Source organism: Macrobrachium nipponense, chromosome 23 (assembly GCF_015104395.2).
Source record: "Macrobrachium nipponense isolate FS-2020 chromosome 23, ASM1510439v2, whole genome shotgun sequence".
Taxonomy (NCBI): Eukaryota; Metazoa; Arthropoda; class Malacostraca; order Decapoda; family Palaemonidae; genus Macrobrachium; species Macrobrachium nipponense.
The window spans coordinates 80,126,621-80,140,469 of NC_061090.1; the positions used below are offsets into that span (position 1 = coordinate 80,126,621).

At 38.8% G+C, this 13,849-nt stretch overlaps 1 protein-coding gene across 3 annotated transcripts in view; it reads right to left on the bottom strand.

Moving 5' to 3' along the window:
• Nucleotides 1-13,563, bottom strand: part of LOC135201900 (gamma-tubulin complex component 6-like) — a 172,567-nt gene extending 159,004 nt beyond the window's left edge. For all 3 annotated transcript variants that reach the window (XM_064231212.1, XM_064231200.1, XM_064231206.1), the window contains exons 1-4: nucleotides 13,417-13,563; nucleotides 11,780-11,887; nucleotides 11,223-11,594; nucleotides 10,756-10,978 (exon numbers count right to left, since the gene is read on the bottom strand). In XM_064231212.1, coding sequence (XP_064087282.1) covers nucleotides 10,756-10,978; nucleotides 11,223-11,594; nucleotides 11,780-11,887; nucleotides 13,417-13,508 — 795 coding nt within the window. In that variant the 5' untranslated portion in view covers nucleotides 13,509-13,563. The remainder of the gene's footprint in view (nucleotides 1-10,755; nucleotides 10,979-11,222; nucleotides 11,595-11,779; nucleotides 11,888-13,416) is intronic.
• Between the last annotated feature and the right edge of the window lie 286 nt (nucleotides 13,564-13,849).

Genomic DNA, 13,849 nt, shown 5'->3' on the forward strand with positions numbered 1-13,849 from the left:
GCACAGAAAGAGCAGGTGAAGGCGAAGGGATCTCAGATCCCGTGAAACCTTGGAAAGATGAAGAAGAAGGGACAGGAGAAGAAGATCCAGGTGCGCCCAAAGGTAGCCCTTGAGCGCCCGAAGCACCTACCTCGACCAACAAGTCCTCGACACCTATTGCCATTGGCTCAATATTTATGTCCAGGGTAGCGACGTCCGGCACCGTTTCTTGCGTTGAGATGGACCCAAATGCCTGCTGCACTTCCTGCTGAATGGAGGCTATGAGTGGGGCTGCCGAGGCGAGGTCTACATACCCCGTCGCCTTCCCTCCTGGGAAGATCTGGATAGCCAACTTCCTATCTAGAATATATGGCTGTCCCTTGGCAGCGTTCTTACCAAAGCCGCCTACCCAAGCTTTCAAGGTTGCCAAGGCAACTTCCTTCACGGCGGCAGCCTCAAAGAGAAGGCGATATGAAGCCTCTGATGGCGGAGTTACAGCTTAAAGTAAGCCTTAAAACTAAAGATAAACAATTGATTATAAGAAAATTGTCCAGAAACCTACTCACCCTATCCAAAAGCTGACTCACGAGGTCATAGCATATAGTGCATGCCTCATGGTGGCAGACAATCAACTCGCCGTGGGTAGTGGCGCACGGGGCATGGGTCCTGCACTCCTCGTGGCCACAGGGGTCATGGAGGACTGCATTGCAGCCTGGTTCCTGGCAATTGGTAACCTGTAAGTGGAAGGATACATGAGTATCGGGATTACACACTTACAGCCTAACATAGACTTCGTTGCATGCCGGAGTATGTAAGTTAGAGTAAAACTAATCCTCTGCCGCAATACGTGTGGTTAGTAGGGCGGTCTGGTTGGAGTCCGCAGCGTACGCCGGGAACGGGGAAGGAGAGCAACCAGGAGTGGTGAGGAGCCCAAAAGAGGAGAAACCACGACGGAGAACGACGGAGGTAGACAAGAAAAATAACACAGTGAAGATGATATATATATATGTATATATAATAAAATCAGTAGAGGGCATGTATACTTATAGAGTAAGACATGCCTTCCTTCCGACTACTAGAGGAGGGCCCGGGTAAGTGAGCAAGCTCTCCCCCGGTAGTGGAAAGAAGGTATACTAGGCAAGCTATATAGACCACTGGTAAATTCCTACCCCGCCAGCTGGCGGAGCCAGTAACAACAGATAACCGAAGGGGCCCCCGGCTAGCGAGCAGGGGCTCCGTCCGTTATGGTAGGAGCGGGGTATGGGAGGGGGAGAGCGGACGGGAACACCAGGGTGGCCGCGGCGGGCGGGAGAGGGAGGGGTGGCCAACCCCCAACCCCCTACCCATCGGGTACCCCGGTACCCGAGACTATAAGTGGTCACCCAGGCACCCAGCTGGTACGGGACTCCTCCGGCCCCCTCAGAGGGAGAGGGAGGTAGGCTACAGTGGTTGTCATGACAACTGAGGAGGCCCGGCCAGACCCCTCCCTACCACGTGGGAGGGAGGGAAGGGAGAGGGTAAGGCGCCTAATGGGACACGTGATCGAGGGTGGACCAAGGCGCGGTAGCAACACAACCACAAGAGAGGGACCACGTGAACCCAACTGCACCAACGCAAGGTACAAGGCGCCAGAGCTAGCCTAACACACTAAAATAACACTGATATGAAACACTAAATAAATAAATATATAAATACATCATAAAAGAATAGAAGGGACACACGAGTAGGAGAGAAAGGAGCCCAGGAGGAGGCGAACTGACCGAAGAACAGCCGACCACTCGGAGCCAGCCGTAGCCGATGAAGAGCAAAAGCTGGGATGCTGGGCGGGAGAATAACAGTATAGCCCTAGATACCAAACTAAGAGATAACAGGTAATAAGGTATGGGCTGTGTACCCTAATTCTAAAATACGATGTAATAAGAAGATGAACGCAAAATAAGAGCCCATAAAGGATAAGATGTCCCAGTATGGGAGACTGGGAAATCTTAACAACACGAGGCGGCTCATGGCCGCCACGAGTCAACCAGGTGACCGTATATGACCTAAAAAACGGAAAATACTGGTCCCTGGAAGACCAAAATACGAGATCTTAACCTTTCGGGCACTTAACTTAGCTGTAGCGATAGCAGCGCGTTCCATCGTAGAAAATAAATCCACAAAAGCGAAAACAACACGAGAGACAAAAATCACAACTGGCGTTGTTGAGCTAATGATAAAGGATGGCCACTAGAGGCGCTGCTCTCCGCTTGGCGTCAGTAGTAGTAGTAGTAGCGGACGCATCACCCTTTGGTATCAGCTCTCTCAGGTGGGGGATTTTGTGATGGAAGGTCTAAATGGTAAATGGCTCGTGGTAGTGGTCTCACTCGCCCGTTACCATACCGACACTTCTTTTATAGAGTGAGCGAGTCAGTTTGACTGACATTTTTCTTGATTTTATTTTTTCTCTGGTAATATTAGGTTATTTACCTAGAAATAAGGAACTTAAGGATATTTCACAGGCCGACACGAGCTGAGCCCAGAAAAAACTTTTGTAAGTCGACGTAAAATACGTCCAGTCGGCACATGGGAGACAAAAAATGTCGACGTAAAATACGTCCAGTCGGCGTAAGAGGGTTAAAGGTTCAAAAGTTGAAAGGTCATATAAATTTCACTGAAAAAGAACATCAAGTACAACTTAAGTATTGAATCCCTTTATTACCTGGATATAGTTTGGCTTATATTATATAGGCTACCATTAGAAGACTTGTAACAATTTAAGTATGTGGTGCTTATATTACGGCTACCATTAGAAAACTTGTAACAATTTAAGTACGCAGTGCTTACTCGAATTCATGGGTGATGAGGAATCTGAAATCACTAGTATGTACTTTTATTCTGAGTTTTAATTTATATACGTATTGGCTATAAACAGTTAGCATACTCATTTATTTGGATTATAAAAGGTTCTAGTTTGTTGGGCTTTGTTAATATATAGATTTTAGGAAGCCTTGAAGGATTTTAAATTCCTATATTAATGACAAAAGTATCGGCTATTATCGGACAGAAATTCACCGATACTGATACCAAAAACCTAGCCGATACCAGAGATACCAATACTTGTGTACATCTCTACTGGTGATCAAGCAAATTTGTCTTGATTTTTACAAGGAAAATGCCCATGGTTTTAACTTAAACCCTTTGAGGTTTAAGTTAGTTTTGAAACCCGTATATGGCTGTTTTACTTAAACTATTAGTCCTTTTGCAATTGCTATGTGAAATTTTAATTCTAAATTGTCATGCCATCAGACTAATCTTCTATGAAATATTTTGTTTAATCAACCAAAGCTACTGTTTTACATGGCTTAAGTTAATGCTTTTAGTACAATCAACATTAATCTAAGAATAGGCAGTCCCCAGTTATCAGTAGACACAGTTAATGGTCATCCGGTTTCATGGGGCTTGTCTAGTGCCATAAAATCAGCGATTTACGACTCTATAATGTGCCAAGTTTTGGTTATGGCGCCGATAATAGTTATGGCACCATAACATACCTAACCGGTTATCGGTGCCATAAATTGCTGAGTTTTGGTTAATGGCGGTTTTTGCTTATTGGCACCCTGCCAAGAATGGGACCCCCACCGATAATTGGAGACTGCCTGTATAGAAGATTTCTTAGAGGGTTCTCGCTGAACTTAATCTAAGCCACTGCTTATTACATATACGGTTATTTAAATTCTAGGATGTAAACTATACAGAAAATAATCCTCTTATAATCTGGTCTTCTGCTTTATGTAGCCAAGACTAAGGTAACAGCAGGACATTCCCTTAACCCTTAAACGCCGACTGGACGTATTTTACGTCGACATTTTTTGTCTCTCGGGTGCCGACTGGACGTATTTTACGTCGACATACAAAAGTTTTTTTAAAAATTCGCGGAAAAATACTTTTAGGCCTACCAGCCGAAAACTCTTGAATCACGCGCCTTGGGGGATGCTGGGAGTTCACGGATCAAGGTGTTGTTTTGCTTACAATCGTTACGCAGGCGCGCAAGCGCGAATTTCTTTCTTGCCGCACTAAAAAGTATCTGTGACACATCTCGGAAATTATTTCGTCACTTTGACATAATTTTTTTACCATTTTAAATTAGCCGTTACATGGAGTATTATATATGAAAATGTGCGCATTTTTATGTAGAATACACCAAAAAAATACTCATGATTGTAGCTTTTATCATTTTTGAGATATTTTCATATAAATAACGATAAGTGCCAAAATTTCAACCTTCGGTCAAATTTGACTCTACCGAAATGGTCGAAAAACGCAATTGTAAGCTAAAAATCTTATATTTTAGTAATATTCAATCATTTAACTTAATTTTGCAACTAATTGGAAGTCTCTAGCATAATATTTAGATTTATGGTGAATTTATGAAAAAACTTTTTTCTTACGTCCGCGCGGTAACTCTTCCGAAAATAATCATACATGCGATTGTGGTAATGTTTGCACCATTTTAAATTAGCCGTTACATAAAGTTTTATATATGAAAATGTGTGCAATTTCATGCACAATACAACTAAAAATAACCCATGGTTGTAGCTTTTATCAATTTTGAAATATTTTCATATAAAAAATGATAAGTGACAAATTTTCAACCTTCGGTCAATTTTGACTCTACCGAAATGGTCGAAAAAAACGCAAAGAATTGTAAGCTAAACGCTTATATTCTAGTAATATTCAAGCATTTACCTTAATTTTGCAACAAATTTGAAGTCTCTAGCACAATATTTCGATTTATGGGAATTTATGAAAAAAATAAAAATTTTCTTACATCCGCGCGGTAACTCTTCCGAAAAAATCATACGTGCGATTGTGGTAATGTTTGCACCATTTTAAATTAGCCGTTACATAACGTTTTATATATGAAAATGTGCGCAATTTCATATATAATACAACAAAAAATAGTTGAAGGTTGTAGCTTTTCTCATTTTTGAAATATTTGCATATAAATCACGATAAATAGAAAAAAAACCACGTTCGGTCAAATTTGACTCTACCGAAATGGTCGAAAAACGCAATTGTAAGATAAAACTCTTACAGTCTAGTAATATTCAGTCATTTATCTTCATTGTGAAACAAATTCGAAGTCTCTAGCACAATATTTAAATTTATGGTGAATTTAAAAAAAAAACTTTCCTTCCCTCCGCGCGCGGATTCTCCGCCACAAATCTCCGAAATGCGTAAGTCCCATTCTCGGAATATTTGCTCTGTTTCATATTAGGCATTTCATACAGTTTTATATATGAAAATGTGCGCAATTTCATGTAGAATAAAACGAAAAATATTTGAAAGTTGTAGCTTTTCTTATTTCTGAAATAATTGCATATTATATATAAAAAAAATTCGACATTCGATCAACTTTAACTCGTCAGATATGGTCGAAAACTGCATTTTTAAGCTAATATTCTTACATTATAGTAATATTCAATCATTTGTCTTCATTTTGAAAGAAATTGGAAGTCTCTAGGACAATATTTAGATTTATGGTGAATTTTTAAAAAAAATATGTTTTTAGGTCTGCGCGTTACAAATTCATGCATTATTTTGTGATAATATTTTCTCTGTGTTGCTTTTATCGTTTTACAATTTGTTATATACCAAAATGATTGCAATTTAGTGTACATTACAAAAAAAAAAGTAACTTGTTACCTTCAACCGTTTTGCGCACAGTGCGATTTGAATACAATTATATATGAAATTTCGTTTTTGCGCTATCATATATCGCATTATTTATATATGATAATGATAATTTTTTCATTTCTGATGGTTGCATACTAAACTTCAGGCAATGAAAAAAAAAGGAGCCAAAAATGAACTCTTAATCTTCAAAACTAAGCGCACTATGATTTTTTGAAAAAAATATTTTTTCCGCTCCCGCGCTCACTCTGAAACGTCTCCGGCACACGGGAGACATTTTTTTTTTTTTACCGCTTCGGCGTTTAAGGGTTAAAAAGGGATTCCTACTTATTATGGATAGGATAATGCCTGTTCTAGGGTCATATCACTTTTAAGGATACAGTGGAACCTCGACATATGAAAGTCCCAACTTACGAAAAATTCAAGTTACGTCAGGTAACGAAAGGTTGTTGCTGTAAAGTCCCGAGATTCGCCCGGACCACCGAGAACAATTTTAAAACTTGCGCACCGCCAACTGAGTAGACTCACCACCATCCTCCCGCTCTCCCATTGGTTCCTGATGCTAGTCACCGCCGTAAGATCATGCTCTCCTATTGGCCAGCATCTCTCTCATCGTGCATAGTATATGTAAAGGCGTTCTTCGGTCACTCTGTAGCAGCATCGTTATCGTAAGCACGTGGAATTCGTTCGTTCATATATGATTTCGTTTGTTAATGTAAATTCGTATTAGTGATTCCACTTTGTACTTTATTGTGTCGTGTGAGAACTTAATTAGTAACTTCATTACGTACGTATAGTCATGGGTCCCAAGAACGTTGCTGAGTCCCAAGAACGTTGCTGAAGTTCGTGGAAAGAAGAGGATGCTTTCTATGGAGACAAAGATGGAGATTATCAAGAAGTATGAGGCTGGCATGCGGTTGAGTGTGATCGCTAAGGAATACGGTCGAAATTTGTCGACGATAGGCACCTTACTTAAGCAGAGGGAAGCCATCAAAGCAGCTACACCTTCCAAGGGAGTGACTATTTTGTCCAACAAGAGGAGTCACGTGCACGATGAGATGGAGAGGCTGCTTCTTGTATGGATAAAAGACAAAGAAATCGCTGGTGATACAATAACCGAAACGGCAATCTGCCACAAGGCCAGCGCTATTTTCGGCGATTTGATTGCCCAGGCCGAAGACAACGGAGGAGAAGGGACATCGACGCCAACCCCAGACTTCAAGGCTTCTCGTGGGTGGTTTGAAAAATTTTGGAAACCGACTGGCATCCATCTGGTGGTGCGGTATGGGGAGGCTGCCAGCTCAGACATGAAAGCGGCCAAAGCCTTTATTAAGACGTTCGATGAGATGACGATCAACAAAGGCTACAGTTCTCAGCAGGTCTTGAACTGTGATGAGATAGCCTTTTTTGGAAAAAAATGCCTCGTCAGACGTACATCACGGAGGAAGAGAAGAAGCTACCCAGGCATAAGCCTATGAAAGACAGGCTTACGCTCGCACTTTGTTCGAACGCCAGTGGGGATTGCAAGGTGAAGCCCCTACTTGTCTATCATTCGGAGACTCCTCGAGCCTTCAAGGCCCACAAAGTACTAAAGGAGAAGCTTTCAGTTATGTAGAGGGCTAATGCGAAAGCCTGGGTAATGAGACTTTTGTTCACCGAGTGGGTAAATCTGTGTTTTGGCCCAACAGTGAAGAAATTCTTGGAAGAGAAGTGCCTCCCTCTGAAATGTCTGCTGGTATTGGACAATGCCCCTGCTCACCCTCCTGGCCTCGAGGAAGATATCCCAGCGGAGTATTCTTTTATCAAGGTTCTTTATCTTCCACCAAACACCACCCCTCTCCTCCAGCCCATGGACCAGCAAGTGATATCGAACTTCAAGAAGCTGTATACGAAGCATCTTTTCAAGAGATGTTTCGACATCACCGATACCACAAACCTCACCTTGCATGAATTTTGGAAGGAGCATTTTGATGTTGTGATATGCATCCGACTCATCAATCAAGCTTGGCAGGAGGTTTCAAGGCGAACCTTGAATTCTTCGGGAAGGAAACTCTGGCCTGATACCGTATCCGCCTGAGACTTCGAGGGATTCGACGTGGGCGAAGCTGATGCAGATTCAGAAACAGTTGACAATCCTGAAACTGTTTCACAACCAGATCTTGACGAGATCGTTGCACTCGGCAAGTCCATGGGGCTGGTCGTCGACGAGGACGACATCAATGACCTTCTTGAGGAGTACCAAGAGGGGCTTACGACGGATGACCTGAAGGAGTTGGAGGCCATGCAACATAGCGTTGTTCAAGAAGAGTTCTCTAGCAGCGGCGAGGAGGAGGAGGAGGACCCTATGACAACGGCAGACATTAAGGATGCTCTAGCTGCTTTTCATAAGGTGCAATCATTTGTAGAAAAGAGACACCCTAAAAAGGCTTACGCAGGTCGAATGCTTGGGCAGTTCGATGATGTTTGCCTGAGTCGTTTCAGGAACATTGTGAAAAGCAGGCAGAAGCAATCTTCCTTGGATAGTTATTTTTAAAGAGGCCTTTAGTAGTAGTAAGCAAACAGGAAGATTGAAGTGATACGAAAAAACAAAGTTGAAAGTGGTGAAGAAATTGAAATTTTGTAAAAAAAAAAAAAATAAATAAATAAATAAAAAATGTAAAGTACAAAAAAGTTAAAAAAAAAAAAAAAATTTTAATAAAAAAAGAAAACAAAAATTTAATTTTAAGTTTTTTGTAAAGTTAAGTGTTAACGTTTTCTGCCATTTGTTAATGTGTTTCGTAAAATTTAATGTTTCCTGTAATTTTTTAAAGTTTCGTAAACTTAAGTGTTCATGTTTTCTGCCATTTGTCCTCCTCCTCTGTCGCCACTTTCGGAGATCGCCTCACTCGAAAGGTAAGGTTCCATATTTTACTAGATATGTACGTATGTATGTACTATATTTCTTGTACCATGTACACTAATACACTTTATTTACAGGTATGTAGTACATATTAGTAGCATATGTAGTTTAAGTTAGGTATTGAATGGTCCAAATTGTTGTATGTCATTGTTTATTGGTCAATTTAGCTTTATTATAAAATTTACTGGGGTGTTTTTGTAGGGCTTGGAATGAATTAGGCAATTTACATGTAAAATGTGGTTCAAGATACGAAAAAATCAGGTTACGAAGGCCGCTTCGGAACGGATTAATTTCGTATCCTGAGGTACTACTGTATAGGCAATGAAAGACCTTACTGTAGCCTTATAATAGGCTACAGTTATAAAAACTAGGTATAATAATAAGCTCATTTCTTCTTTCTTAGCCAAGCATAGGATATTGCCTAATCCAGATACCATATTTAATGCAAAGGTAATAAAAAACAGAAACTTACTACATAATATGTACCCATATAGTTAAATTAGTATTTTTGTATAACCCTGATTGTTGTTTATATCCAACCCCAGAGTATTTGGTATATGTACTATATAAAAACAGTAACCCGGTATTGTTATGGCTAGGCTATTGCTTACTCTAATCTAGGATACTGCCTATTCCAGATGATTTAATTCACACTTAAAGGTATGGGTTATGTTAAAACACAATTACCTTAGCATGTAGCCTTAAAGCTATGCTAGCATCTCATCTGGCACAGGCTACTATTTCCATCTAGTCCTAGGTAACTTTGTCTTGGCTAACAATTTAGTCCAATGATGGGATATTTAGTAGAAGTTACTCGCTGAATATAAGGTACTGCCTAGTCCTGGATTATTTAGATCATGTTTAAATATATAAGCTATATAAAGGGGGAAAACCTGAAGCCTGTTTATCACATCTTAGGGTCCTTGGTGTAAAACTAGGCTGTTGCCTAGGACCATAATAGGATGTGTTAACATGTTCTTATTTACCTTAGCTTAGGTTATTACTTAATCCAGGTTATTTAAATCACCTTTTGGATATCAATCCAAGGTTATAGCCTACAAACAAAATCTACTATATGGTCTAAATTACTCTCACTGAATCTGTTAGGATCTCATGTAGGTTTCTGCCTAGGCTATTATAGACATTGTTATCTAAAAGGATTATTTAAATTATAATAATAATAAATTGTGGAACATTTCATTAGCTAAAACGACAAATTCATCAAATTTTGCATTTTTCACAAATAGCAAACATGAGACTGTAAGAAAGCACCAACCAAGTGCTCGCAAACCAAAGGCCAGTTTTTGGCTTTCATACCAACAATTTCAAGTTTAGTTGTTTCCATGATGAAAATAATGAATTGATGCGATCTTTGTTGAAGAGCACTGCACTGCAGTCTTCACACTGTGAACACCAGACAGAGTAAAGGGTCCATGGTCTTTTGACTGGCACGGTCGCAAACAAGATGGCCAACATGCATGTTCATTAGTCCCTTCTTCCAGATTTTGAGGTGGGAAAAACTGGGCTCAGCCTTGCTGATGACAAGAGAAAATATCCTCTTGTTTTTGAGTCCAATATACTATTACATGTCATAGCATTTATCATTATGACACAATACCCAGCTACAAAACCAGGCTAAAAGATATTTCTTTTATATTAGTCTAGTCATCATGGCACACCATGGAGGGTAATGTCTTTGAGGACAATAATGGCAACTACACCTTCAAAATTAGACATAAAAAAATATTTTGAGATATGGTAAGTAAGAAATAACAACTATGAAAGAAAATGATAATATTAAACCAAAATGGGGACCCTTGAAAAGGTCCACAAGTATACCTCCTTACAAAAGACTGAATAAAGACATGTTACAGAGAGCAAGACATGAGGTCTCATTTGCAAAAACTATTCACATTATCATCTATCTTTCCATTCACATCTTGTGAGTCAATATCTGGCCATACTACCTAAGCTGCTCATGTAAGAAATTTGTTACAGTAACCATGGAAAAAGTGGGCAGATAAAGAGACTAAGACCTAATGGGAGCTCAGAAAGAATGAGTACAGGACAGAAGTGAGTAGACAGAACTGACATATGTGTAACCCTATAAAATGATAAGCTGAGGTAAAAAATTATGATGGCGATCAAGATGAACTAGTTCTCTTCTATACATACTTAATTCCAAATAAATCTTGTTATCTTACCTTAGGGGAGCAAATCTTCAATAAGTTTAGTGCTTTGCCACAAGCAAAAGCCTCCTCCAAAACCTCCCTAAGAAATGAGGGCATGGTTGACAAGTCACGAAGTGTATATCCATGAGTCCAGTATCTTCGATCACGATGCAGCAATGAAGTGCTGTCAACTTTGACCATGAATTCTAGTTCTGGGTCAAAACACACACCTTCATATATCCAATCTTCCAGATATCTAAATGAAAAAGTAAAATCACATGAATACATAATTTCCATTATATAATAAAACAGATTATAAAGGTTTATTTGGATATATCATAGGGTTGATAAAAACTGTTTAGCTTAAGATATTACAGCACATATACTATATGGTCTAAACAGACAAGATTGCTATCTAAAGGATTCTAAATTTTGTATATCAAAACTTTAACAAGGTATTTAAATAATCAAAACACTTTCAAGCTTCATCATGTACTTACTTAAACAATGGAATGCAAGTTGCCTTAATAAGGTAAACAAGAAGCATCAGGTACTCTTTATTCTTTGTCACTGCCACAAGATTATTAAGATCCCCAAGCAAGTTTAAGCCCAAAGACACTCCTCCATATGGTCGACCAATAAATGAGTTAATTAAACTGCCCTCCAAAGACTTTGTCATGTCTTTTTTAGCTATAGTGGAAGATAATTCATGGGAGCAGAAACTCTCATCGTCACTCTGCTCCAAAAAGGACTCGTGCTCTTGCGAAATACAGCATAATGAAGATATAAACCTAACTCTTCTAACAGGGCCTTCTAGTTTCTGAAGAAGGCGAAGAAGATTGTGCTCTCCGGTTAACAACAAGACCTTCCCTCTGAAAATACATAACAGACTCAGACATTTTTATGGACAATTTTTCTATTTATCACTCCATACTACTACCATCAAGCAATGCAGTACACAAAAATAAGACACCCTGATTTCAAACAAAAACTTAATATATGACAAGAATTCTCTTATAAAATGAAAGCAATCTTACAACTTTGTTAATAACATTACCTGTGAACCTGTAAAAAGTTGGCCACGGCATCAATGAAAGCATTGAAAACTGAGCCTCTCCTTCTAAACTTTCTACTGTATATAGGAGGAGAGCACATCACCTCTAACCTATGGAAAGAGCAAGAATAATTTCATTAACAAGTAATGATAAATGGCAATTACTTTTCATAAAATTAACTTCACTGCAACTATCACTTCTAATATGTACATTCAAACAATGATTGAAAACAGTAATAATACATCTAATATCAATATCAGTCAACTTATATGTTCTACAAATGAACAATTTCCTAAAATAAATTTTTTCTATACTATATACAAACTCATTACATGTAATTAGCCCACATTCATATTCCTCACAAACCCAACTCTTCAGTCCAAATTTAAAAGGAAATTGCCTGAGTATAAGAAACAAGGTTAGCAAGCATAAAATCTAATTATAAGTAATGGACTTGTATGAAGAATTAACTATGAAACAAAACATTTTTCAAACAAACTTGTCTCTCATACAGATTTCATTCTCAATCTCAATGTCCCTGGACAATTGTACTCTATAGTAAAACAAGAACTCATCGGCACAGAAGCACGGACAAGACTGAATAAGTTATTATTTATTTGTGACACATAGGGGAAGGCAAACACAGAAGATAGAATGGATGAATGGTCTATATTACGTAATGTTTAATTGTACAGCAATTGATTGATTGTTGAGGGGTTGGTGACAACTGTTTAATGAAGAGGGACTTGAGAATGGGTAATGATTGGTTATCCATTGCTTGAGATGAGATTCTGAAATCAATGTACTGAACGTTATATTTACATTTTACTGCATGGTTGTGTATTGCAGAGAATTCCTTCTTGGATAAAGCTAATCCTATCTGGTGACTGACACCACGATGGCAAATTTGAAAATAATATTTTTCATTTAATAATTCACCTTGTCCTTTGGGCGTCATGTTAAAATCTTCCATCTTCCGATCTAATACCTTCACCTAGCACCAAATGATAGGAAACTGTTAACCACCCTAAACCATAATTATCCCATAGAACCCTTGAAGCTATTAGTGTTCACGAGACATTCCTCTTTCAGATACCTATCATTCTTACCCACTACCTGCCAAACTTGCTTTCATTCCAGGATACTTGAAAGATGCCACATAAGATGGGCAGTTGAAACATAAAAACTTGATCAAAAGTTTCAAAGAAATATTCACTAAATATGTATTTTCATATCAATTTCGTGACTAAATGCAATTTTTGTGATAAAACTATTGAATTATTTCCGCATAAGCATTTTAGGAAGGATCTTCTTATGTTTGAACTAGCAAAATCAACAGTTCTAAGCATTTTTGGAGGTGTTTTAAGTATTCGCAGCTTTTAGCTATTTGCAAGGGGTCTGGAACGCATCCCCAGTGAATACATGTGGTTTACTATATATAATTTTTGTTATTTAAAATTTCTCAAAGGCAGATAGAACACAATGGGTGATAAAATAGTGGTCCTCTATACGTACTGGATGTCTTGCCCACCTTCAAAACTAATATATATCTGCAGCTTCTTACAAGGTGCATTAATACTAGTCATTAATATATTAGTTTAGTAATTTGTACGAATATACTCACACAGTTACAGCTTACCTTTTAATGTACGTAGCACATTCTACCAGTGGAGAAAGAGCAGTTCGTATATGCCCAGGGGTTGTACTGGGTGTACAAAGTCCTTCTCTCATGATAAATTGTTGGCACCTCTGAAAATTATGAGACTGTTAAATGGTTACAATACTTCTTACCATGTTAACAATATTTTATCATAAGCCTAAACTATCTTCCACTGTTTGATAATAGAGGCAGCCCCTGGTTAGCGGCAGGAGTTCTGTTCCTGGGAGGCCAGACGCTAAGCGAAATTAGCCTCTAACCAAAATTCAAAAGTCTACGGGCGTCACAATCCTCCTTACAGTGCCCTAGGCTGGTTAACTATGCCTTAGACTGTGTCACGGCTAGATATTTTGCCCTAACATGTAATAATTCTTTAATGAAAATGTGGAATTTCATTTCCCTAATCATTTACAAT